Here is a 15,062-nt window from a genome sequence, read left to right on the forward strand (position 1 = left end):
TTGATTTAATTGAAGTGAATATATAGTCATTCTAATGACCTAAATATGTTTACTTCAATTGACCGAGTTGGCACAAATATTGAAGATCGAGACTCCGCTAAATCAATCCACATAGAACAAACAAACAAGCATCAAACCAACAACGATAATAGTCTATAAATTATATTTAAAACTAATTGCAGATGCAGTTTCAACAAGGCAGACTGTGTGACGCGGCGTGGCGTGATCAACGCTACCACGCCACTCAACCTTCAATGATATCGATAAGTCTATATCCAATGCTGCACTTGCTCCCGTCGTATTATAACACGTCAAATATAAACGGCAATGAACGTTGTACAAATTATTGTGCAAATGGTGACATGTCGGAGAATTTGCAGTTCGATATTGAAATGTGTTTTTCACTTTGTAAGTATTACATGGCTGTTTTGCTACAGTAAACAGTAATTTTCCATTACGATAAGAGGCAATGGACGACTAAATGAAAAGTAAGTCAGCGGTCGGTGGTGAGGGCTGGATCGTGTTGTGCTGCACGTACTCACTGCACTAGATATGACGAAGACAAAGAAAAACTGCATGCAACTAGAGAATTATGCACGCGATACGAGTTTTTTGCCCGTCGATCTTATTCTCGTATAAGGAAAATATTTCATTTTTTACTCAGAAGCAATTATCGTATAATTTACTTTTTAAAGACTAACTTACGATCGATTGAATATTTCATCATATTTGTTACAGTTAAAATTTCCCGTGTTTTTTTACTAAAAGTGATTCAATAAATTACGTAGTGGGTATCAACTACAAATGGTTTTACAAAATCTCAACCAAATATGTCTAATAATTGCAAGAAAATAGCTTTAATAGTTCTTTAGATTTCGTAGTTTATCAGTAAAATAAAAAAAAATATATACTTAGGTATCACCTTCGTTTAAACCTTAAATTATTTTATTAAGTGAATTAGACATTTAAAGCTCTACGGGGAATCAATACACATAAACTCCAAAAATATCAAGACGTTTTGAATAACGACCCTGTTTAGTTTATTTACATTGGAACATTACAATCTAGGAAATAAATCACAATGGACGCCTGTCCGGTTAATCTAAATAGTAAGGCTTGACACCAAGTCGATGTTAATCTATGTTTTACATCTTATCGATAATAATACATGTATTTTGATATTAATTACATTATGTAGAACAATATCAACATTTTATACTTAATATAGGAAACAAGATAATATAGATGTAGTGACACAAATTAGGTAACATATAGACGCAGAATTGGGTAAAAGAAACGGAAGAATCTACCTAGTTATATCGCTTAAACACCAATTGGGAAAAAATTGTAAGCCGCGGTAGAATACTAAAAAATTAGACACACAAAACATTAAAACGTCTAATGCATTTGATATGAATAATCTCTGGTAATAATAGTTTCCATGGCGTTTATATCACGTTCCTGTAAAATGTATGCGTTGATATTACCGTTAACGCAGGGCCCACGGTCTGGGCCCTGTAACAATTCCAAACTATTACGCCACGATGTACAGAGCAAAGCTCAGAGTTACAGGAATATTTAGATCGATTTAAGAATCCATTTGTCTCATATTCAAATTAATATGAAATCAGTCAGTATCATGGTTTGAATCATCGTTCAAACCAGCCTCTCGCTATTTGTCAGTCTCATGATCGCCTAACACTAATGGGTTCTCTTCCATATTCGTCAGTACCACGGTGTACTGCCCTCCGCTGTACTTTTTCATTTCCTGTTCAAATAGTATGTTGTTGATCGCCTGCTTGATCATAGACTGCGTTCTCTCATCGTGTTTTCTTAAAGAGGTGGCAATGTATTCGCCAAAGGAGTCGCACTCATCTTTCTTTCTCGATAATTCTGAACGTTTAAGCAATTTCAGTGCTTCTAGGAGTTTGCTGTCTAGATCGCTGGTTGGCTTGGTTGGCTCTTTGAGTAGCCTCCGTTTTAATGGTTTTGGTTGTCTAGAAAGGTTTGGTGAGGTCGGTGGGGGTATGAATCTTCTCTTGGGGCGTGGTTGCACTATTTCGGGTTCCACTTTAACTAGAACTGGTTGTTCTTCTTCGTTATCGTCATCGGAAGAGGAATCATTTGACTCGCCAGATTCCTCTGCTTCTGATTCTTGGACCTGTCTCACGTCGACTTTTGGTGTCTGTGAAAAAAATGATTTAATTATTATTATGTTACGCGTTGGTTTGTTTCATTTGTTTTAATTATTGTGATTTAGCGTATATAAAATATCTTTAACCCAATAAAATGTATGCACATTTATAAGATTCATAATTGTTGACAAACATACATATCGGTACGCACACATAACGCTAATATGGATAGGCAGTAAATATTTATCTATATAGATATCCACCTCATACGATCTCGACATATCGCGTTCGTTTAACTACTTACATTAAATTTCTTAATCTTTTCATCTTTAATGAAAAATGACCTTGAAACCCGTGAAATATGATGACTTAGATACCGTACGAGGTCACGGGTAATATGAGTCATAATGTAAGTTAAATGTGCCTTATTTACCATATACTATTTATATTGTTTCATATTAATTAACGACTTTACATTTACTGCAAACTATTGTTATAAGAATAATAGCCTAAACTAAATCCAGTGCCTAGCAACTAAAATGACAGTCATCAATTCATTTCCATTTGATCCGATCTTGATCCACCGTGTCCATGGTCAGTTCTAAACTCAAACCGTGCTAAAAGCGACTTGCAAATCACGGTAGCAACCGATCCGCTAGTGCGGCGATAATCAATTTAAAATTTTCACTTCGACTTTTTCAGTAAATCGTGGCTCAGCTCCAGCTGTGAGCTTGCCGTAAACGATGTTTTTTTGTGTGAATTTGTAGAAAAAACGCCATTTCAGAATGTGCACGCGCATCGAATGGATTTAGTGGATGTATGGCTCGCTCAAGGTTATGCGTCATGTGCCAAGGTCGTGATTTTAATACTTTTTCCATAAAATAAAGTAATAGTATTGTGCCATTGAATTTAATAAAAATTACATATTATTTAATAACTTTATTACGTACACAAGCGCTTTCTTAGTTTAATGTAAGCGCAACTGCGGTGTGGATCAGGAAATCCTAGTTTCGTCTCCTCAGGTAAGCAACTCATTATTGAGAGTTTTCTAACAATATTTGCCTACCAATTAAATTATGAATCCCCCAATGAGGGGGATCTAAGGCAACGAAATTGTTTCTACGTGTGTAAAACAATGTTACGAATCTACAATAGTGTTCATAAGGACAAATAAAAGAAGAGTTAATTAACCTAAGCCCAGTTCGTGAAACATTTAAAGGTTGTCTAAGAAAATAAAAAGAACTCGCCATGTTGTGGTAAAATATAGAACTAAATTCTTATACTGACAACGTTAACTTTAAAATGAAAAACAAAAAGTGGCCCTCCCAATGCTGTTTCTGATTTATTTTTTCTTATCAGGCTATATTTAATTAATCTTTATTTTACACCAATAACCGTTAAAAGACACATAAAAGTAATCTATTATATATTTGTCATGGGTCTATGTTTATTTAATAAAAAGTTAGATATTCCATTAGAACGCGCAATCTGAAAATCCCGAATTGTCCTTACTATTGGGAAATTTGTATACACTACGTGTACACGACAGTTACTAGTTGTCTTTTTTATTGGTGGTTTAAATACGTCGTCTTTTACTCATGAAGTATGACGTTTTCTATTGATTCGTTTGGTATGAAAGGAAACATATATACGCTGGGGCTTGATTAGAGCATAAGTCTATACTAATTATACTTCATATTATCTTGGCACGAATTTAGAACTATGTAATTGTTATTTATTAATGTCAGTTCCTCGCATGGTTGTAAATGATATCAGCATTTTGCATATCCTGTTTTTAATCAATTATATTAAAATGCATGTAAACAATTACATCGAGTTGGAACGTTCTAGATGTTTTGCCGAGCTATTGTTATCGATAATTATAATAATGCGTGTGTTTTTAATCAGCAACACTTGTGGCTTGAACTTGGTATTCAGGCATATACGTTACTTTAACTTTTAATAGATTTATTTAAATGGGAAAGTAACCGAATAATAATTAGAATAAATTATAATTCGACTCGTACCTATAAGATATATTCACAAAGTATAAACAAGCAATAAATTTACGAGAGCGTATATGAGGCTAAGATATTGACTAATTTTCATAAGCCAAAAGGAGATACAGGCCATTTTATTTTTCAATTGAAAATAAAAAATTTCGAAATACTGTCAAGAGTTTTTTCTATGTTGGTAATTTTTATAAAATACTTGCCTATGGGCTACAAAACGTAAACTAAACTATAGTATAATCAAATCAGCTCATATTTAAGACTTAAATTAACACTAAATAAAACTGAATCTATAAGAAGAAAATATCCCAACTGAATAATTTGTTGTTTATAACAACAAATCTAGGACACAATGTTGCCCGCCTCCGTATCTTCATAATTAAATGATGACTATATATGTTTAAAGCAGTAATAAATGAGAAGGCCGTTTCTTATCAAACCGAAACTACAGGATGTGACGTAGGATGGATTTGTCTAACTGATAATATGAAGGCTCTGGCGCTGACTAGATATTACTGTTGTGCTATTTGTATTGTGCTTATGTGTGAGACGAGATAATTGCTCGTCTGGCAAGGAACAATTACGTTATCCAGAACTTACAATTATCATCCTTTTAAGATATTGGATGTAAACTTTCTTAATACTGGTAACAATGACTATATTATATTTCTTAACGGAATTTGTATCGGCACAAAAATCAAACACGTGCATTCTAATTCAGGGCCGGCTTGCCGTGCGCAAGCTTCCACTGATTTAAAAAATCCTTTCTTTCAAAAATGTTTACACATTATGCTAATTTCAAGTTTTGTTTCAATAATTTTAAACAAAATTGGATTTTATCTATAGATTTAAAATAACAGGAGAGTTTTTATTGTCATAAAGTAATTGCAGTGAAGTGATAAATTTTACATCACTTCATAACTCATAAATGACTCAATATCGATATTGGTTGTTAAGTAGAAAAATTCATTATGACTAATTTTTTGTTTGAACTCAAACGTGTACTTTGTGTTCAAACCTTATAACAACGTTTTAAAAGTTACCTCAACGCCATCAACATTATGCTCAATATGGCCTGGCAAGAACCGTAAGTACGGATACAAGAACCACGAAGATCGTCCGCCGCTGCGAAGATTCGCCTTTACGCGCCGGTGCGACGCGAATACAGAGTTCAATTTCTTTCGCATGTCCATTATGTCGCATTCGAATATGCTCGCTAATTGCGCCCAAGCTTTATACTTGACCGTATGTACTCTATACATCGGGTGGTTTACGTCCCATAATTCAGGTCTTTTTTCATACTCTTGTATGAGTTGGACGACGGCTTCGTTGGTCCAGTCGACCTCCTCCATAGTAGAGCTGACCCGTATCCCGCTAATGTTTGTAATATTACGCGAACGTTCGGCACGTGTTCGCTCGCGTACGTGCCGCGATGACTGCCGCCCCGACGGTTCGCCGCTCGGCCCGCTCGCTGCGTTCAACATGGCGGCCGACGATATATTTGTACTATAGTTCGTGCATTCAAATCAGATATTAAACGCAGTTAATTTGTATGTACGGAATAATATGTTTGTTTACAACGATTGTTAAGTCAGTTCGCGTAATGTTATCGTGGAATATTTGAGGGCTTTGTCGATTGAAATTGCTTTTCGTATTATGATCGGTTCATCGACGTGTGTCAGTCATAAGAATATAACACAATATGGTTGTCATTTTTATGAGAAATTATACACAACAGCATAATAACCGATCACGAATTTCGTTTCTACAAACGTAAATATAAACAGAACAAAAGAAGGTACACACTAATGAATCAAAAATAAGTCCATCTTAATATGAATAGTGCATGTCGAGTCTTGGTGTTATGGGAGAGTCCATTGTAATTAAAAAGGAAAACTCCTTTCGCACTTGGTAGTAAAAGTAACTTTAAAATAAATCCAGGACTTTATAAAAATCTATGTTAAATCTATTTAGAAATTTATGTTTATTCACTGTTCCAAATCTCGAAACATTCGAATTATAAACAGTATGACTAAAATTTCAAAGTAATGATTTCGGCCATTACAAACCCTGAAATTCTAGACTGTAAAATCTAGGGTGGATGGGCGGAGACGTGGTGCGTAATGCGCATGTGCCGACCACGTACCAACATACCTGCTTGTTAAGCGAGTATATACATATTTGTACTGAGGTCTGAGTGGTACAAAATTCGATATTCAGGCAACTCAGTAAAGTCTAGAAATGTTTCTCAATTCAGGAATTTTGTTATAGCAATAAGGCCTTTAGAACAATCAAGTAAGTACCCATCATGCTGGTCAAAGTATCAGATTAAGTTGCACTTAGCATGAGTAGCTAATTTTATTATTTAGTTACCTTCTTTAAAGCTTAGACTTAGGATAACCAAAAATTCTTTTATTAAAAACCGGTCTCATTCTCCCATTAAGACGTGGGACCTTCAAAATCTTTCCAAACATTGTCTTGTATGTTTATATTGTATTATTACAGCTATTAGTATGTTACATTCGTAGGCATGCGTAGGCGGTAGAGGAATCTCAGCAGTAAATTAACATAAGGTTACAGAACCACACAACTCAAACTATTTGTATACAAAATCATTAATATTAATTATATTAAAACAAAGGAATATTATGCTTAGAAATATTTTATAGCTCTAATAAAACGAAACATGTTTTATTTGTAACAGTTGTAGCGCCATATTGAATTTTTCAATAAGGAACATTGTCTTTGAGTCTAATTTCAAATAAGGAACATTGTCTTTAGCTGCTCTTTTTATTTAGATTAAAAAAGTTTTCATTTTCATTAAGTATGTATCGATTTTTTATATTTACTCAAATAACATGTTATGCCTACAATAATTATTATGTTTCGTAGAAAACATGGGTCGCTTTCCTTTGTGACATTGATGCGATTCAATCTAAGTGGCCCACAGCTGTGTATCACATAATATATTATTATGTATGCTTACCTAATTGCTTTGTTGTTTCAACCGCAAGGACGTCTGTTATCGACTTATCGCTGTTATGAAGCCATTAACTAGCGATATCACGCGGGTCCCCTCACGTTTATTGCAATAAAAAACCGGTTCGCACCGGAAAAGATATGCTTCGACAATAATTATGCCAAATGTGCGTTGATATCGGTCTACATAAAAGTTTTATTCATTTGTTTACTAACTATATTATAGGGGGTAGAAATTGTCCCTTAATTAATAAATGCTTTTTATAGTAGTGGCGAAGAGTGAAGTTTTTCGAAAGGTACAACACAACACATAAGTACTGACAAATGCGGTCTACAAATTGTTCTAATAATAATTAGATCTACACAAATTACGAAAGGAATCGGGTGATATGGACCTTTCGCCACTGTTTTAAAGTGATGTAGTTGTTTTTATTTACAGTATATGATGCTGCATTGTGTTAGGAAGATTATAATGGATGTTATAATAACTAATTAAGTCTTAAGTAGTTGCACACTAATTCTGTACAGAAATACACAAAGCAGTATCTAACTAGGTAATAAAAGATTTTATGGAATATCCTCTATACTATTATACAAAGCTGAAGAGGTTATTTTAATTTATACATTGATAAACAACGCAATCTTAAACTTTAATATTAGTAGGAGTTCTATAAGTATAATTTATTGATGAATAAACAATGTCGTATATTTAACTGGTAAGCAATCAATTAGGTTCGGATTACGCGGTGATATGTTATCTGGACTCAATGAACTGCTCGGAGGCCATGTCGGTGCATTGAACGGGTTTCAAACATTGTTACACTGCCGTGCGGGCTCCGTGCAGTGGCAGGGAAGTGCGGACGAGCAATATCAGCGTATGCTGCTGATATTGATGTTTTGAGATTCTTTTAGGAATTTGTAATGAGTTAAGATAAGGCGTGATGGCCTAGTTTGTTGTGGAACGGACTGCTGAGACAAATTTCCGTAGGTTCAAAACCCAAGGGCATTAGGGCATCCTTAGTCATTGTGTAGAGACTAGACTATAAGTACGTAAAATCATATCTATCCGCAAACATTAGTCAGGCGCTACATTTCGAGTATATTCGTCCTATGATGTGATAGGAGCGAGGCTATCTTCATAAAGAGAACTATATTTATTTATAGATTAATGTAAATGACATTAACACGTAATCATAAATCATCTTGTATATACTTTAACAAACCTGTCACTTGACCGACGGCTTGACTTACTTTAATTATAATCATAATTAGTGACAGATAATATCTTCTATAGTATTGATTATAATATTAATAAGTATAAGTAGCCTAGTTAGCGGCGTATAGCGGCGATAGCCTAGTTGGGTGTAGAACGGTCTGCCGAGACGAATGTCCGCAGGTTCAAATCCCAAGGGCACACACCTCTGACTTTTCTAAAAAATCATGTGTGTATTCTTTGTGAATTTATCGTTCGCTTTAACGGTGAAGGAAAACATCGTGAGGAAACCTGCACATCTGAGAAGTTCTCTATAGGAATTTCGAAGGTGTGTGAAGTCTACCAATCCGCACTAGGCCAGCGTGGTGGACTAAGGCCTAATCCCTCTCAGCAGTAGAGGAGGCCCGTGCTCAGCAGTGGGCAAGTATATAATACAGGGCTGATATTATTATTATTATTATATAAGTAAGAAATATATTTTGCTCCCTTTTGCCTTAACTTTGTTCTGTGTTGAGTTTAAGAAATTTCAATTGAATAATAATAATAACAATGACAATATAATGAAAGATTTCGATGAAGTGGACTTGTTTCTATGAGTTATGCGAAGAATTTTAAAAGGCTATCTCAGAGAAGTGACTTCGTTAGTAATTTTTACTTTCTTACTATTACAATGGCGAAAATTTTTGGAAGGTTGTTAGCAGTAAACTTACACAACAGCTAAACCGATTTGGATAGCATTCGGCATACACATAGACGGTGTTTTAAATTAACACTAAGACTACTTTTTATACTAGTAATATACTGCTGTACGAAAAAAAATTTTTTTTTAAACTGGTATTTTCGGAAATGGCTTATTACTCGGGCGAAACTGCGAGGAAAACCTAGTTTTACCATACAGGGCTGTAATAAATTCTTATTCTTCTTTGAATAAAGAACAACAGTTATCTAGTTTAGTGTAATTGATATGCGAGAAATGAGTTTGCATAGTAACTTTTCTACCTACCCTTTGTGAGGTTAACTTTGCATTATAATGCTTGTCATATTTTGTATTCAATTATGCAACGTATGCACATACAAATAAAGACTCAACTCCATATGGTAACGAGCGTTATCGATCAGAAAATTCACACGTGACTTGTCTCAATTTGTTGCCAATATTGTTTTCTCCTTATTACATTACAATATGGATATAGCAGCGTAGTTTGGGTACAATGGTTACTCCTCTGACTGCCCTTTGAGGCTAAATGGTGTGAACTCCGAAGTAACTTTACTACTCGAATCGAACCCACTCCATACCTTCTCTTTGTCAGTCACCACTTAGCCTGGTACCAAAGCGGCGCGCGCGACGAACTGAATGCGTCCCCTTCTTTGTGTGTTTTAAAATTTGAAAGAATATATGAGACGAGACAGATGTTCTGAATTAATGGAACGTGTTAATATAATAAGTATGTTATTAATCTATCGATTCAAAAGTATTTAAAGTAAATTACATTTGCTTAAATCCGTTAGTAATCTGTCTAGGTGGCGTAAAATCAATTTTGCTATTTCAAACACAACACGGAGAAACGAAGTATTTTTATTTGTTGATTTGGTTCGGTTTTTCAAATAACTTAACAAATATAACGGTTACTTTTAAAACTTCGGTTTTTAATAGTTGAGTAATAATAACTGATAACAGCGGTGATACCGGCGCATTTATTAAATAACTATTAAGAGCGTTCATTACCGGAGTAACATCGTTGTTATCTATATGACTCGGCAGAAACTTCATATACGGGTAGAGGAACCAAGACGATCGCCCTCCACATCGGACCTTGGCCTTCTCCCGCCGGTGCGACGCGAAGATAGAGTTCAACTTCTTACGCAAATCTGTCATGTCACATTCGAACACGCGGGCGATGTCCGACCACGCTTCGTACTTCGCCGTGTGCACTCGGTACAGCGTGTGGTTCGTGTCCCACAACTCCGGTCTCTTCTCATACTCCTGTATCAGTTGTATTGCTGCCTCGTTCGTCCACTCCACCTCCGCCATCGCGCTATCCCACTCGCACGCGAACAGTGTGAAAGATTTTTAAACACGGGACGTTCGAATTTTGAATGAGCGAATTCGGCACGCGTTCGCTCGCGCACGGCTCGGGCGGTGACTGCGGGGCCAGGGACGCGCGAGCGTGTTCGGCGGCGTTCGGGCGTGCTCGGATCCGCACGATGTTCGCTTCGGTGCGTTGCGGCCGCTTAGAGCGGGTAATGGCGGCTAGTTAATAATAATAGTAAATAATGTTTGTGTGCGATTTTAATGTATTCATATGAGATACCTATTGTAAGTATGTTTTGTTTGCAAACATAAATATGCAAGCTTGAGTTAGCAAGTACCTACCTATTTTGAACATAGCTTAAGCTGTAAAATACACATAATAGTTAGGTTTTGACTTCGTTCTGGATGAAGAGCACAGGAAGAAGTAATGCAGATCTAATTTTATACCAGATAAGGTATAAATAGTCTTACCAGTAGTATCATATAGGACGAAAATGACCTTGACAAAATATTTGCACTAAATATGAGTAGATCCTTAATGCCCATCCTTTCAGATCTCGATCTTGAGCTTGGCGTCAGTTTTAAATTGTCTGGAGCAGAAATTCAACGAAACTTATCTACCTAGCACTGACTACGCCCCTGTATACCCCATAATGAGCGATATGGAAGTAAGCTTATGTTCAATAAAATATTGCAAGAACTATAATCCAAAACAAAAGATGCTGACAATGTCCAACCCAAATATATCATGACCTCTTAAAATCAAACACTTTCAAGTACGGAGAGGTCAAGAACACTGGATAACTACACACTTTTATAAACTGGTCCGTGATTTCTTACAATATATTTTTATACAGAGGTCATAGTAATATTGTTAGCACAAGGGTTTTGTGAATGAAAGGGAGGCACCCTTCGAATCAAGAGGAATTAATGAAATTCTATTTTGAGTACTTACTGGTTATTTATGTTATAGGCTTTCGGACGTTTATTGATTTCATTAAGGTCTACACTTTGGACACGGTTTGTGATAAAATGGAATATTGGACGCACCCTCCTCTCTTATTTGTAATATGCTGTTTCTACCGTGAATTGTCTTGGCTTACAAATTAAAGATAAAGCGAATATTGCACGTATGTAAATTGACAAAGTAATTGGTTTAAATAAACACAGGACTGATGTAAGTATCTTAAAAAGTTGTGGTACTTTACTTATTTCAAGTAACGAATTCTTCGTGTGGACTGCATGCAAAAGGTAGTATTTCTATAAATAAAAGAACTGCCAATTTAATCCGTAGGAATATCAACAACATATTCCATTTCCATGACATAACCAAATAAACATGGCATGTCTAGTTATGAATTTATTTTCACTTGGCGGTCGCCTGCGGAGAGGAGAGGAGGAACGCGTGCGGATTTCCGCGCCATTGTCCAAAACTGTCATAACTTAAAAACAATATGGCACGGGGGAGATGCTGGCTATGCCAAATATCTACTAGAGAGAGCATCGAGCATTATCGATAAATATATAATCTATACCTTTGAATAAATAAAATCTTTGGTTAAACTTAAGGATTGCGGAATCGCGAAACTTTGCGCTTCCAATACCTTGTTCCGAATTTAGGTGAGCAATGTAATTAGGATTCCTTTATGGGTGTTGAAGTGTAGTTCTGAATCTTTAAATGATCTACTTGAATGCATATTATTCTTTCTTTATTAAAATCGCTTGATCATGTAAGCGCTAATCTATGACAATAGGTACTTGAATGAATTGCTATACAAATAACAGAAAGTGCAAAGGTTGGACTGATTCGCAGCGTGAGGTCCAAAGTTCAATCCTTACGAATCACGACGCATTGATTAGAACAATGATTGTTGTATTTATTTTATCACGAGTATTAATTGAGATAATGTTACTAGAAGTTTTCGAGCCTAGCGTATGGGTCAACAAGGTAAAAATATACAAAATTAAGATTGAAATTATTGTCAAATAAATGAACGTAACGCTTATTTAAGGCATGTCGTAGACGCTGTTATCAGAAACACCTCGTCACTATAAAACTGACCGTCAATGTTAAAATTCAATCAGTCATTTATTTACTTTTAAATATAATTTAGAAAAAGCGGCGATAGTTGGTTGTGTCCGCAAATGTCCGCAAGTTCGAAACCCAAGGGCACACACCTCTGACTCTTCTAAATATTATGTGTGTATTCTTTGTGAATTACCGCTTGATTTAACGGTGAAGGAAAACATCGTGAAGAAACCTGCTGAGAAGTTCTCTATAGGGATTTCGAGGGTGTGTGAAGTCTACCAATCCGCACTAGGCCAGCGAGGTGGATTAAGGCCTAATCCCTTTCAGTATTAGATTAGGACCGTGCCCAACAGTGAGACAGTATATAATACAGGGCTAATCATATTTTTTTATATTAAAGGTGGCTCTATTAATTAAACTAACATAATATACATATAACACGTAGGTATCTATCAAATATCGATACTATAACACAGATCATCCCTAGCCCAGGAGCCGGGAGTTATCGTGTAGCGAGATTATCGGCTCCCTGCGCCCCGGCCGGCGAACCGAACGTCCCCGAACAATGAGACGCATTTGCCGCGCTGAATTTACGGCCTACTTTTACTACTCAAATAGGTGGGCGACATTTACGAGCCGCTATTATACGCGTCTAGATGGATCGTCGATAGGGCCGAACTAGATAACTTACCGACACCACTCTAAATTCGTATTTTGTGTATTTTCCTCTGTTTATGTTTGTTATGTACTTTTGAAGTGGTAAAGGCTGTTTCACTGTCATGACCATCTTCAGCCCATTGGAAGTCCATTCTGGACATACTTCTTCCATATAAAGTCTGACATATTGATCTACAGCAGGAATGCCAATAGGAAACCGATGTGAAGTAATAGTGCTGTTGCGTTTCATATAGTGAGTGAAAAAAGGCCCAAACTGAATGTAAGAAAAGTAAGTAGTTAGCAATAAAAAAATCCACATCACACGATACAAGTACTTATAATAAGGTCGCTTTCAACGCGTCGGTCTGGAAATCTTAGGAAGAGGCCTATATTTTGTGTAAACATCATGACTAACGATGTTATAATTGTATTTTTCATTAATTTTCAATAGAATTTAATTCACAGACCATAACAGCGGACCCAACGCGGCATCTAGACGTATATATAATAGTTTACGACCCTCCCCGTAATAAGGGCTGGTCCCTTCGCTCTTTGTCTCTTTACGCGCACCGTTGATACTTTACATTGCACTCACTTAAGTTTTTATTGTTTATGGGATACGCTTTAGATTCCGCTATCGAAACTTCCTTAATGAGATTGGCAAGCTGTATGTTGACGATAGATAGTAACTTGAAAAGTAGAAGTATATTATTCTAATGTAGGAATAGTAGTAGTAGGTATCATGTGAAAATAAGGATGATTTTGGCGTGTTTGTTTTATTTTTACTGTACAAAATATGGTTGGATGATCAGAATGCGCGACTTCAGCATCATACCTACTGTTTCTAAATAGTAGTAACAGCTCTCAGGTATTGATTTTTTTCTAATTACTGAATAATATTGCACTGGGTTTGACAATTTATAAAGGATGTTAAGCATCATAATGTCCAGTAGTGACTTCTATGTTCTTCAAGCTGGAAGACAATAATGTTTAATTGTTGTAGAAGATGATGCTAGAGAAAGTCTTTCGCATATACCATTTCAGATTCAGCAAAGTGATCGCAGTCAAATTACTAACTGCATAACTTAATATTATAATATTTCTGAGCTTGTATGGGCTGTATTGATTTCATACCTTGCCCACTCCTTGCTAAAAAAGAAAAGCCATTGGTAACTCTCTACAGTTACCATGGCAACCGTGATTTCCCGCCCGTTTTTTACCCAGCGGGAATAATAAGTTATCATGCGAATGGAGTTGCGTGCTGCAAAAACTGACAGACAATGGCTCTTGTCTCCGCGTCAAACGGGAACACAATGGCGGCGCAGCGGCGCGGTCGGCAACAGCGCGCGCGCATACACTAATAATATTTAATTACGCTGGCAACAATGATTCGCACGGCAACCCCGTTCCGCTCCAACTGCCGCCATTTTGTAATTTCAAAGGTGATCTTTTATTTTAATTTACTGATCGTGCTATGGGTGTTTTGAGTTTGTTTTTTTTTACCTCATTAAATTAATATAACGGTATCGAATCCTCACAGCGTTATATTTTTTCGTCGCAAATTTTTGGCGTAGTTGTACTGCATGTGTGATACGGCAGCGCTCTGAGGTCCTGGGTTCGAATCCTGGGTCGGGAAACTGATATTTGGGTTCTTCAGCTCAGTATCAGCCCGGAGACTGGAATTTGTGCCCGATATGGCGATAGGCTCACCCCCTATCACATCATGGGACAGTTGGCGAAAAGTAGGTGCCCTGGTGCACCTCTGCATACCACCTTTGGGAATAAATGCGTGATGTGTGTGCATGTGTGTGTAGACGTGTTATATACCGTAAAAATAAAATATTATTTCTGTATATTATTGAAATAATTGTTGCCTCTAGCATAATTTGCATGCACGCCAAGCTAAGGATACTGGTTATAACGTTACTCATAGAAATGGTTAAATATTAGTAAATCTTAACCAAGGACTATATTAGGTTGGTAACCAAATGCGGAACATAACATT

At 36.3% G+C, this 15,062-nt stretch overlaps 1 protein-coding gene across 2 annotated transcripts; it reads right to left on the minus strand.

Annotated features, from left to right (window-relative positions):
* Positions 1-997: 997 nt before the first annotated feature.
* LOC115444187 lies at positions 998-10,494 on the minus strand. Of its 2 annotated transcripts, none has more exons than XM_030169859.2 (2): positions 10,066-10,494; positions 998-2,185 (listed from the first exon to the last, which is right to left on the minus strand). In XM_030169859.2, exons 1-2 carry the CDS (start codon positions 10,369-10,371, stop codon positions 1,673-1,675), a joined length of 819 nt encoding a protein of 272 aa, XP_030025719.1. In that variant the 5' UTR covers positions 10,372-10,494; the 3' UTR covers positions 998-1,672. The 2 variants fall into 2 exon arrangements, with proteins under 2 accessions (XP_030025719.1, XP_030025718.1); XM_030169858.2 differs by lacking the exon at positions 10,066-10,494 and adding an exon at positions 5,191-5,593.
* Positions 10,495-15,062: the final 4,568 nt, after the last annotated feature.

The sequence above is a fragment of the Manduca sexta genome, chromosome 10, assembly GCF_014839805.1.
Source record: "Manduca sexta isolate Smith_Timp_Sample1 chromosome 10, JHU_Msex_v1.0, whole genome shotgun sequence".
In the NCBI taxonomy this organism is placed as follows: Eukaryota; Metazoa; Arthropoda; class Insecta; order Lepidoptera; family Sphingidae; genus Manduca; species Manduca sexta.